The 12,449-nt window shown below is 53.0% G+C and overlaps 1 protein-coding gene across 8 annotated transcripts in view; it reads right to left on the bottom strand.

Annotated features, from left to right (window-relative positions):
- Positions 1-275: 275 nt before the first annotated feature.
- Positions 276-12,449, bottom strand: part of CCDC57 (coiled-coil domain containing 57) — a 73,010-nt gene continuing 60,836 nt past the window's right edge. For 7 of the 8 annotated variants that reach the window (XM_074344016.1, XM_074344014.1, XM_074344027.1 and 4 more), the window contains one exon: positions 276-1,511. In XM_074344016.1, the coding sequence (XP_074200117.1) occupies positions 1,309-1,511 (203 nt within the window). In that variant the 3' untranslated portion in view covers positions 276-1,308. Of the gene's footprint in view, positions 1,512-3,498; positions 9,962-12,449 lie in introns of those variants that run through there. The other variant, XM_074344018.1, reaches the window with a different exon arrangement.

Consider the following 12,449-nt stretch of genomic DNA (forward strand, 5'->3'; position numbering starts at 1 on the left):
AGTGCTTCTAGGGAAGATGACAGGGCCTCTCTCCTCACTTTTTCATCTAAAGGAAGCCACATGGCCACCCCTCACTTTAAGGGGCACATGCAAGAAACAGCGGAGCATGGAGGCCACTGGCACCAGCAGCAGCAAAACCGCTCCCAGCCTGCTGCCTCCTGGCAAATCACAAGTGACCCATTGCCGCTACAGTTCCCCAAGTGTGGTGCGCCCAGGATGGACGTATAGATTCTGATCTGCCTTCTTTCCCCAGAGATCGCAGCCTGACAACCAGATAAATGAGATGAAGTTCATGAAAGGTGCACTTTCCAAGGGGCCCGAAGGGGCCCTGCTCCAGGGCCAGCTGGGCCAGGCACCCGAGCATCCTTACCTGGTGGGGCTGCCAACCTTCATGCCTGGCCAGAGTGCAGGCCACATGCTGTGAGGGGCTGCTCTCTCCTCCTCTTGGTGGAAGGACATCCAGGAGTGAGGCAACCCTCCCTCTTCCACAGAAATGTGCCCCCTCAGGAGGGCTGCCTGTCTGCCACGGGCACACCAGCTGCACATCTCTCTTCAGGCCCCCTGAGCCCAGACCAGGCCCCAGGCCATGACCCTGAGTGCCCCTCGGGCTGCCTTTGGTCCCCCCAACCCCAGGAGGAGAGGTGAGGGTCACAGGGCAGGCAGCCAGCTCAGGCCAGGAGTGAGCTTCGTGCAGACCCACGCACTGTGTGCCTGGCAGCTCCCCACAAGCTCTCTGCATGTCTCCAGGTGAAGCTCTCTGGGCACACCTGCCTCATACCTCCCCTTGTGGACCAGGAAGGCTCAGCCCTGGTCATGGAGTGAACCGTGAAATCTACAAGGTTGTGGCAGGCTTCCCGGGAGGTTCAACACCAGATTTGAGACTACGTGCTGCTGTGGTCCGGGACTGTAATGGGCTCTGTATTCTAAACTAAAATACAAACGGTGGAGCAGGTGTGCTGGTGCCCAGAGCACTGGCGGTCGAACCTTCGACTCACTGAAAACTTGGCCGCGAGAGCCACCGTGCAAAGCCCAGGAACCTTTTACTGTGCTCCCCAAGTTAAAAGAGCCATTCGAGGCTCTGCGGGCGGGTGGTCCGTGAGGCTCCTTACAGCCCTGGAGAGGCTGCTCTCAGCTCACTGCCCCCACCTACACTTGAGTGCTGGTGTGCCACATATGTCCCTGACCCTGCAGAGGGGATGCAGCACCAAGGAGGAGGAGGGGGAGAAGCAGAGGCGAGGGTGGGGGAGAGGATGTGGGGGTGGGGAAGGGGAGGGAGGGAGAGCAGTGGAGGCAGGGCGGCCAAGGAGGTCATTCCTTGGAGTTGTAGTTACGAATCTTGGGGGGCTGCTGGCAGCCTTGAGGTTTTGCCGGACGAGCCCCGGGGTGTCCAGTGGGCTTGCCCCTTGCTTGGGCTTCCATCTTCGTCCCTTCGACGGCAAAGGCCACCCAGGGCCTGGTGGGGCTCCCCTCGGGGTGCTGGAGGCCGTAGGCTGCTGGAGATGCTGGGCGCTCTAGCAGGTGAAGAGAAATCAGAAAAGAAAGCAAGTCATTATGGGGCAGGGAAGGGTAGAAAAGGGCAGTGGACTCAGAAAGCTGGGCTTGCGGACTGTGAGCGGCCTTGCTTCTGGCCCGTGGGAACCAAGAGCCTACACCCACCCAGCTTGCTGCAGGAGCCCATGCTGGCCAGAGGCCCTTCCAAGGGAACTGGCCCTGTGTCCTGGCACAGAGGGTCTGGGTGGGCACGTGCTCTCCAGATGCTCCGCAGGGCCTGGGCCTGCCCGTCTACTGGGCACTCAGGACATTTGGCCCCTAAAACGGCATCTCCTGTTGTGCGCATTTCGTAACGGGTCCCACGGGGGTGCAGAGGTTAATGGTTGACTCATGACACTTCCCAGCCTGTCACGCCCCCACTCCCCGCCTTCTGGCCATGCTTGTCAGGCGCCTCCAACCGCCCAGCAGCCCTGACACGCGTGGCCAGGCGCAGGCCAAGGACCTGGGGGCTGCACCACACCTCGTGGGCATGGGCAGCCCTTGCAAGTGTCAGCGATGACTGTCTTTGTGCCACGGCACTGTAGGTGATTTTTCAAAAGCCCTTTGAGCTTCTCTCTCTAGTACCCTAGTTTTTAGAACTCAGAATGTACTTCTTTTGTAAAAATACCAAGACGATGTTATTAAAAACCAATTGTGAGATGCCAGCTCGGGGCGGCTCTCCCCCAACAGTGGGCCCCACAGGCAGGGCGGGGGTCTGGAGCCCCAGGAGGGTCCACACCAAAGGAGAACGTTGCCCAGGCGTGAAGACAGGGTAGGTGGGGTGGCTCACCCGTGCGACGCGTGCTCAGTGTCACTGAATCCACCACCCTGGGCCTGGCGGTGTGACAGTCTGGAGGGCCTGCCCAGCACATGGCCATGTGCTGCACAGGGGGGACCGCTGGATGGGACCAACCTGGGCGAGACCTGAAGACCAGGACTGGCCAGCGGGGTGGCTGCACAGCCTCCAAGGGCAAAAGGGACAGGGCTGGCATGGAGCCGGGAGGTGGGGAAACGACCCAGGGCTGCAAGCACACATGTCCCGCACTCCGGGGTGCCATGAGCCAGGCACACCCAGGGCCCTGCCCTCCTATATCCTCGTGTTCCTCCTGCTCCTCTGGCATCTGGAGACTTCTAGAACCGCCCCTCCTTCCCTGGGGCCTTCCCAGGGTCACGCCCAGTAGCCTCCCTGCTGTACCCTCAGACCCAAAGCTGGGCCTGCCCTGCCTTCCTCCGGGCACCTAGAGGGTGGGTCCCTGGGCGTCCTCACGCTCCCCTCTGCCTCCTGTGACGCGGCTGCTTCCCTTTCATTAAGAATATGCCTGTGTCTCTGGTTCTTCAACCCCACACCAACTCCTCCTCCACACAGACCCTCCTAGCCCAGATGCCTTTACAAGTTAACCTGTGGGTTTACCTGCAAAGGAACCTCTGGTCCGCTCCATCCTGCCACCTGGGCCCCATGTTTGCTTGGTCTCCTTTTGGAATGCAGTGGCCCTGGGGGAGGGGCAGGGACAGGACCCTGAACACTGTGGTGCTGGGGGGTCCCTCTCTCCCCCCTCAGGGGTTCCATGGGTGTAGCCTGAGTTCATCCCAGAGGCACTGTCTGAGGAATTCCTGGGGATAGCAGGGTGGACGGAGAAGGGACAGCCCCGGTCTCAAGACCTTGGCTTGGGAGGCCCAGCTCCCTGTGACCAGCTGTCAGGAGCCAAGTGCCCGGCAGGCGGTTCCCCTGTTCGCTGGGAGCACAGGCTGGGCAGAACCCCCGCTTCCTGCCTAGGGGCAGGGCCCCTGAGCTGTGGGCAACCAGCTGGTTTCTGTCCTCTCCCTTCAGAGTTGCCCTGAGGGTGACTGGCTTCTCCAGAGCAGGGCAGTGCCGGCTCAGACACGAAGCTCTCTATTCTAAACTAAAATACAAACGGCGGAGCACGTGTGCTGGTGCCCAGAGCACTCGCAGTCGAACCTTCAGCTCACTGGAAACCCGGCCGCGAGAGCCACCATGCAAAGCCCAGGAACCTTTTACTGTGCTCCCCAAGTTAAAAGAGCCATTCGAGGCTCTGCGGGCGGGCGGTCCGTGAGGCTCCCTACAGCCCTGGGGAGGCTGCTCTCAGCTCACTGCCCCCACCTACACTTGAGTGTCCCCCAAGTTGGAAGAACAAACCTCTCATTTCCCAGTGTTAGAGATGTTGCAACGACGCTTCCTTGAGGACTGAATGGCCTTCCTAGAGGCTGCTCATGGTGACAGAATGTGGGTGCGGCCAAGCTTTCACGTAGCCTCCTCCATCTCTGCACTGAACTGTGCTGAACAGACACCTTTGAGTCCCTCCAGGGACACAGGGATGAGGTTCTGTATAAGGAGCCACATGAAGAACACACCACAAGAAGAGCTCACAAAGGAGAAAGCAAATTCAGAAGAAGCTGCTGGAGAAACAGGGAACTCAGAGCTACAGACACCCACAGCAATCCAAGTGAGAATTCCAGAGACTGCTGCTTGGACGGTGGCGGTGTGCCGGAGTGGGAGGAGGGGAGTGTGTGGAGAACCTGCCTGTGACGTGGTCACAAGTCTGAGAAACCAGTAGGGCTGCGAACATGGGTGTGAGCAGATGAACCCATCCGAGGGCAAAACCAGAACATGTAACTTACGAAGCAGCAGAAGAAAACTTGCTGTCACCAGTGAGCAGCAGGAATGTAGAAAAATGAAACAGAAAGAACGTAAATAAATTGGAAATAAATAATATGGAGAATGAAGTCCAATATGTAAGAGTTAAATAAATATTAATGAGTTCAGCTCACTAAAGAAGAAAAAAATTCTCAAATTGGAGCTATTGAAAAAAAAGCAAAGATCCAACAAGATGTTGTAAAAGGACCCATTTAAAACAAAAGACGAATAAAAACTGAAAATAAAAAAATAAAATACAATTAGGCATAAAGTGTCACAAGGGGCAAAGAAGAACTGTGCACTGGTGAAGGGACAACTTCACAACACATTAAGTGACATCTGATAGAGCTGCAGAGCGAAACAGATAATCCCAAACAGGCAGATGAAAGTTTCAATCACCCCTGTTGATCACAAGCCACACAGAGATGGCAAAGATTTAGTTAGTGGAACTAACTGGCTTGAGTTATTAGATACAGAGATGTATATTCAATATCTTGTAGTAAACTTTAATGAAAAAGAATATGAAAATGAATACGAAAATGAATATATGTGTGTATATGCATGACTGGGACACTGTGCTGCGCACCAGAAACTGACACATTGTAAGTGACTGTGCTCCAATTTTTTAAAAAAATAAATAAATAATTTAATTAACTGTTAATAAAGTTCTTAAAAATATACCATTATCAAGTAAAGTTTGTCCCAGTAACACAAGGCTGGTTCAGTATCAGAAAGTCTACCACCATATTTCACCACAATAAACAAATTAAAAAAAATATATATATATATGATTATCTCAATCAATGCAGAAAAAACATCGAATGAGGTTTAACAAGTATTTATGATGAAAACTCTTAGTGAATCAAGAATGCAAGGGGAAATATTAACTTGACGGAGGCTATTTTGTAAAACACACAGCCATCACTTTACTGAGTGGAAAACCAGCCTCAATCCCTTCAAGTCAGGGAGGAAGACAAGTTGTCCCCCGTGACGCTCCCAGGGCCCCAACCAGCTCTGCAAGGAAAGCAAAAGAAGTAAGGAGGGTGAGAAGAGAAGGGAAGAACCAGTCGCTGTCTGAAGACAGCATGACTGTTCCCGCAGAGGAAGCAGCCCTAGAGACGTGTGAACTGCTTGCTGGTGTGGACACGGACTCAGCAGGGTGGGGGGCAGGCCGCCGGGCATCCCAAGCACCCCCCCCACCCCAGAACGCAGCAAATAGAAGGAGGCTCTGGACATGGGGTCTCACGGGGACGCAGCCGGACGCCCTGTTGTCAGGGTCTGTGGCCGGAGGGTGGCTGCTGGTTTCCATGGCGGCTCCCGCCACCAGCACCTGGTGGCCTCCACTCAGCTAAGGGGGACCCAGACCATCGTCTCTTTACAGAGGGAGTGTGGAGTTTGCAGTGTTTTCCAGGGAGCAAATAACCTGTGCGAATCAGGAAGACAGAAGCGGGGTTTGATACGCTATACACTGATTTCCAATTTTTTTTTTTTTTAAGTTGAGGTGCTATTTCATCAAAGAAAATCTCGAGTGCAGGCCTCCAGTGAAGGGCAGCTCTGGCTGCGATGAGGGTACAAGGCCTCCAGCCTCTCTCGAGGCCCTTCCGAGGGACCAGACGCCCTGGGGGAAGACCCTGCCCTGATGACCTCCCCAGGAGTCCTCAGCGCCGCAGGGGAGAATAATTAAGAGCCCGAGTGAGTAAACACACAGGAATGAGAAGAATCCGGAGGCAGGAGGCCTGGTCTCTCCCACTTTGGCTCCTCTTCATTCAGCCTGTGTGGGACTCTGCTCTCCCAGACGAGCTACTGAGGCTGGAGCAGGGCCCCGGGGCAGGAGGGGCCCCGACAGCCGTGCTCATCGGAGCCACGCTCATCCACAGCGCCCCCAGCTGGAGGATGCTGAACGCAGATGATCCTTACTTGTTTTTTTTTAAAAAAAAAGATTTCTATTGAGCTGTAATTTACATACAATAAAGTGTACCCGCTGGACGTGTCCATTTCAGGGGGCTGTAGAAAACGTGCTCATCCATGTACCGTCGCTCGCAGTGTCCCTGCTCCTGCCCTGAGCAACCAGCACCATCACTGCCGAGATGGATGGTTTCCAGTTTCCCGGGACAGGAGGACACCAGGCCTTGCCTGATGCCTCGTTCTTGCAGAGGCCATAGAGACGTTTCCGAGACTCACTCCCCTTGTCACACGTGTCGGGGGCTCTCTCCTTGCGGGCAGTGGTCCTTCCTGTGGCTGCACAGTCACTTGCTTTCCCACTTATCTGCCGGTGGGTGTCTGAGTTGTCCCCAGCCCGACCTGTGTGTTAAGGCCTGCGGGTGCACGATGGAAGTGAGTGGTTGGGTGGTGCAGTCAGCAGACACTGCATGTCTAACTTCACAAGAAACTGCCCCGCTCTTTCCCAAGGCAGCTGGGCACAGCGCGCTCCGCCAGGTGTGTGCGAGGTCCAGCTGCCCCTTGATGACGCCATGCTTTTGTGTGTGTTCGGTCGTCTGAGTGAACACGCAGTGGCACTTTGCTGTGGATTGAACTTCCATTTCCCTGACGGCTACTGATGAACACCTTTCATGGGCTCGCTGGCCATCAGCATCTCTTCTTTTGTAAAGTGTCTTTTCAAGTGTTTTGGCTATTTATTTATTTACTGTTTAATGGATTGAACCCAGGACCTCATGCATGCTAAGCACATGCTCCACCACGGAGCTATACCCTCCCCGCTTGGCTACTTCTAAATTGGACTTATTTGTTTACTACTGAGTTGTCAAGTTCTTTGTCCGTGTGGATTCCAATATTTTACCCCAGCCCACGGCTCATCTTCTTGGCAGGGTCATGGGAGAAGCAGGACGCGAACATTTTGATGAAGTCCAAGCTATCCGTTTTTTTTTTCTTTATGGTTGGGACCGTTTTTGTCCTAAGAAATTTTCGCCCATCCCAAAGTCACAAAGATTTTCCCCTATGCTTTCTTCTAGAAGTTTTGTACTTTTTAGCTTTAAACTTAGGCCTGTGATGGATTTTGAATTGATTTTTGCATCTGATGTAAGAGTTAAGATTCACTTTGTTCCCCACATAGATACCTAGTTGTTCCAGCACGACTTACTGCATAAACCATCCATTCTCCTTAAACTGCAGTAATTGAAAAATCAGTGAGCAGGTCACTAGCTCAGTGGCAGAGTGCTTGCTTAGTGTGCATGAGGTCCTGGCTTCAGTGCCCAACATCTCCACTGAAAAAAAAGCAATGACCACATACATATGTGCGTATGTGCCTCTATTTCGTCTCTTCTTATGCCAACAACACGCTGTGCTGTTTACCAGAGCTTTACAGCGAGTCTTAAGGTCAAGTAGTTTAAGTGCCTTCAACTTTGTTCTTCTTCAAGACTGCTGTGATATTCTGTATTCTTTGCATTTCCATGTACATTTTAATTTTCAATTTCAATTTTTAAAGCCTGCTGGGATTTTGATTCAGATTCTGTTAAATCTATAGGTAAATTTTGGAAGACATGACATCTTAACATTGACTGTTCCAATCCATGAATATGGTATATATTTCCATTGTTTGGGTCTTAATATTCCCCCAGCGATTTCTTTTGCAGGATATAGGTATTGTGTTCAGTGTGTCCCCAGGTATTTCATGGTTATGGATGCTATTGTTAATAGTACTTTTTATTGCAGTTTCCAATTTTCATTGCTAGATAGAGTGATACAATTGATTTGGTATATTGATCTTGTACCCTCGGTCTTTGCTAAAGTCACTTTGTCATTCTAGATTTGTTTCGTAGGTTATTTGGAATTTTTTATGTACCAGATAACACAGTGTGTGAGTAAAGACGATTTTACTTCTTCTTTTGCAGGAGGATGTCCATGCTCCCTGTTTTCTTGCTTTATTACACGGCTGGGGCCTCTGGCACGGTGCCGGGGGGAAGGACTGCGCGCGGGCATCCGCCTTTCACCATGAAGTACAACGTTAGCTGTAGACTTCTCACAGATGCCCTCTGTCAGGGTTAAGACGTTTCCTCTGACCCCTAATTTGCTGAGTTTTTTGTTTGTTTGTTTGAGCTGGTGTTCAATTTTGTTGAATACTTTTCCTGTGTGTATTTACACAACTGTATGGTTTTTCTTTTTTTTTTTTTTTTTAATCTGTTAATATAGCATATTGATGTTTTAATGTTATACCAACTTGTCATTGCCAGAGTAATACCCACTGGGTCTGGATATCCTAGCCTCTTCATGAATCATTGGGTTTGATATTCTAATATTTCATTAAGAATTTTTTGGTCTATGTTCTTTAAGGATATTGGCCCATAGTCTTTCCTTCCTGGAATGTCTCTGTCTGGCCTTGGTATCAGGGCAGTGCTGGCCTCATGAAATGAACTGCACGTCTTCTGCCACCCTTTACTGTTTGCAAACGCGCTTGGATGGGATTAATATTCTTTCTTAGATGTTTATGTCACCAGTGAAGCCACCTGGCCTGGAGTCTGTGTGGGAAGGCTTTAAGTTCTACCACCAACTGCTTGGAGAGACAGACGCCTAGTCACATTTCTCCTTCTCCTTGAAGCAGGTTTGGTAACGTGGGTCTTGCAGGGAATTTGCCAGTTTTATCAAGCTGTTGGCCTGCAGTTGTTCTTACTTCATGATCATCTCCTTAATACCCCCAGGCCCTGCAGCAATGCCCCCGCTTTCATTCCTTGTAATTTTTAACTGGCTGTTGGAGATTTTCACTACGGTGCTCACATTTTCTTGTCTTTTTTTAGCATGTTGGGCTTTGCTCTTTAGGCAGTCAGGTGCCTCGTTTGGTCATTTCTAAGACTGGTTTTAAACTCTTCCAAGCTAGGTCTAGACAGGCCTGCCCGTCAGGGACAGTGCTACGACCAAGGTGTGCCTTCTCTGGGTCTCGGCTGAGTGACGGCTGGAGCATCCTCCCTACCCCTGAGGGCTCCGGAAATGGTTCAGCTTACAAGCTGTCTTTCCTTTGCCTGGATTTGCGGAGTTTTATTCCATACATCTGTGGGCTAGTACACAGTAAGGACTCAAGAGAATCCCCAGGCAGATTTCTGGAGCTTTCTTCTGCATACCACTCCCCTCTCTGGACTCTCTCCTGTGTCTTCCAGCCCTTCTGCCTCCCCGAATCCTGACTGCTGTTTCCTCCGCCCCGGAAGGCACTGAGCTCTGCTTGGCGATCCCCTCCCTGTGCCTGCAACCCAGAAACTGCCTCTGGGCCGGGAGCCGTGGCACCTGAAAGGCCCCGGCTGTCCTCCTTCCTTCAAGAGTCCCAGTCCTGTGCCGCCTATTTCCCGATATCTGAGAACAGCGTTTTCATATATTCTGTTTATGGAGGGGTGTTGACGTCTAGTCCTCAGCCTGCTCAGAAGCAGGAGTGGGCGCTAGTCATGCTGTGGCCCCAGAATACCCACCACCAAAGTATGAGCCAATCCGGCTACTTCTTAAAGTATTTACTTTGTTTTCAAAGTTATTTCAACACAAGTTTTTTCCTAAGTGGCAGAACTTGTTTCATCATAACAGCCTCAAGAGAAGAGCTAGTAAAGATCTGTTTGACCATCTGTTTCTCGAAAAGTACCTCCCCCAAAGTCTCAGGTTATGGGCATCGGTAAAGGCAGGGAGCTGGAGTTGCTCCCTTAATTCAAGACACTGCACTGCTCCCTCCTTTGAACAGAACGCTGCTTCCTCCGTTTCTCTGGCTGCAGTCACAAGAGGGTGCTGCGGGATGTGCACACCCCTCTCAGGACAGTTTCCTGGGGTCCTGGGCTCTCATTCAGTGCCGCCCTGATGAGACAGGAGGGGGCAGGGGACAGCCGTTCAAGGGGTGATACAGCAGTTCGCATCAAAATGGTGGAAGATCCAGCCCCCCGCAGGCCCTGAGGCTCAGAATGATGAGAGATTTCACTTCTAGCAGATCTTGAGCTTCATTATAGGCCGACTGTAATGTATCAGCAGGGTGAATAACACGCCCACAGGCACCGTGGCCGTCCCAAGGCTGGCCACAGAAGGTCAGAGTGGGAAGTGGCCACCTTCCTGGGAACCCCAGCCCCTTCCCCAGGCCACTTAGACTGGCCCTCCACGTATTAGCACATGAAGCCACCAAGCCCATAAATACTGGCAACATGGCACCTCGCCGCCACCTCTCTCTCTCTCTTCTGAGACGGCCCGCTCTCTGTCTATGGAGTGTGTACCTACTTTTAATCTGAGCACCCAGCCCCCACACCTCGTGGCCTTTCTCTTGCCTTTCAATGTCTCTCTGAATAAATCTACCTTCACTCAGCTGTGGCTCGCTCTTGACTTCTTTCCTGTGCGAAGCCAAGGACCCACGCTTGGCGGGGCACCTCCCAGGGGCTCAACTGAAGCCTGGGACACGGCCCTCCTCACGCCCCACATCTGTTTTCCTGCATCACTGAGAGTAGTAACAGGCAGAGCCACAAAGACAAAGGTGACACTGGCGACAATGGGGCAGGACACCTTTGCCACAGCGCTCAAGGAGCCTCCGGCCACATTCCCCTCCCCAATGCAGGCACTGTGATGGTGGTGAGCCAGCGCTGAACCCTTCTGACAGCGGCTCGTGTCCCATCCCCGCACACCTAGTGTGGAGGACACACCTCCCTGGTTCACACAGGCCCCCTTCCCCATGGGTGAGGCCTGGCGATCTCTGCGCTGGGTCTGCCCCCTCACCACGATACACCGGGAGCCTGAGGTCCACCTCCCAGAACAGAGCTCAGAGGCGAGGGCCAGTCCCTGGCTTGCACGTAGGTGTGAGGACCACAGATGGGAAGAACAGAGTGGAAGGCTCCAGGTGTGTTTACCCTGCAATCACAAACTGTCCTCCGAGGCCACCTGTCCCGTGTGACTGTCACCTTCTCCTTTGTATCACAGGTCTGCACCACTTGCTCCCCTATTCTCAGCCCCTGGGTTTCAGGACAAACAAAAAGCACCTGTGGGGAGGCCAGATGGCGAGATGCCTGGTCTCAAGTTCAGAGGATGTTTTTACGTCCTCAGAGCACAGCCGAGACAGCAGAGCCACGCTGAATCACAGCCCGACCTCAGAGGAAGGCCCAGAACCCTGCTTCTGAGTCCAAGCAGCCATCAGGGGAGGCCTGGAACGACCTCCTCTCAGACACACACAACTCCAGGAAGAGGTGTGTCCTGGGGCCCACTCGGCAGAGGCCGGGGACACCCCGCAGCACGTCCTGCTGGACGAGGACGCGGCCAGGCGGACCTGCTGCATGTGCTCTGCAGCACAATCACGTGTGCCTCCCAGGGCACGAGAACCTCAGAGCGCTGGAGGTCACTCTGCCAGAGGCTGTCCCCTGTGGCTGGGGTCAGGCTCCCCAGGCATGGAGCTCACAGGCTGAACTGCAATTTGGACGGTGCTTTGATTTTTTAACTAGTTGCCAATATTCAAAAGCTGAAACCTTCCATATAAAACACAAGATACCCAGCATTTCTTAAAGAAACGGAAAGATCTGGCTCGTTCGGCCTACACTGCCAGGGAGGGGCAGCTGTGGGCTGGCATCGCCCACTGCTTCTGCTGGACAGGCCAGCCGGCCAGCCCCCAGCCCCGTGTCAGCACTGCCCGGGAGGCAGACACCTGCTGCCTGGCACCCGGACACTGACAGCTGGACTCTCCTCAGCCAGGTGGGCTGAGGGGCTGGAGCCAGGCAGCTTGGATTCTGGTTGTGACTCAGGAACTGGGGGCTGTGTGACCCTGGGCAACCTGCCCAGCATCTCCAGGCCTGGGCATCTTGGTCTGATGCTGAGGGCTGGCCTCCAGGAGCTCCTGGGCAAGGAACCCAGTGTGGTGGACGGAGGCCTGGGCTAACAGCTACGGTGGCGCCATGTGAGCAAGGGTGGGGCTGAGAACAGGAGGTGGCTTCCCAGGCCCTCAGATTAAGAGCAGCCCGGCAGGTGTGGTCCAGGTACCACCTGTGCAGTGAGATCTGCAGAGAAAAGCTCTTACACACAGGGGGGTTAAAAATAACTGCGGATTAGCAGCCAGTTAACAGGCTCATGCAGGCCTCATCTTATAAAGCTTATGCAACCCTTGTTAAAGGGAAAAAATTTAATTTTGGAAGAAAATGGAATTTTCAAAAGAACAAAAATTTAAAGAAGAAAACCCTAACACTGTACTCTTGAAAAGCTTTATCCCCTCTCGCTCCCTCATCCCTGGGGGAGGCAGGTGGGGGACACCCAGGAGAAAGCGGGTCTCCCCAGACCCCACAGCAGAAGCCGGGTGCTGCACTGCTCAGAATGCAGCGGGGAA

The sequence above is a fragment of the Camelus bactrianus genome, chromosome 16 (assembly GCF_048773025.1).
Source record: "Camelus bactrianus isolate YW-2024 breed Bactrian camel chromosome 16, ASM4877302v1, whole genome shotgun sequence".
Classification (NCBI taxonomy): domain Eukaryota; kingdom Metazoa; phylum Chordata; class Mammalia; order Artiodactyla; family Camelidae; genus Camelus; species Camelus bactrianus.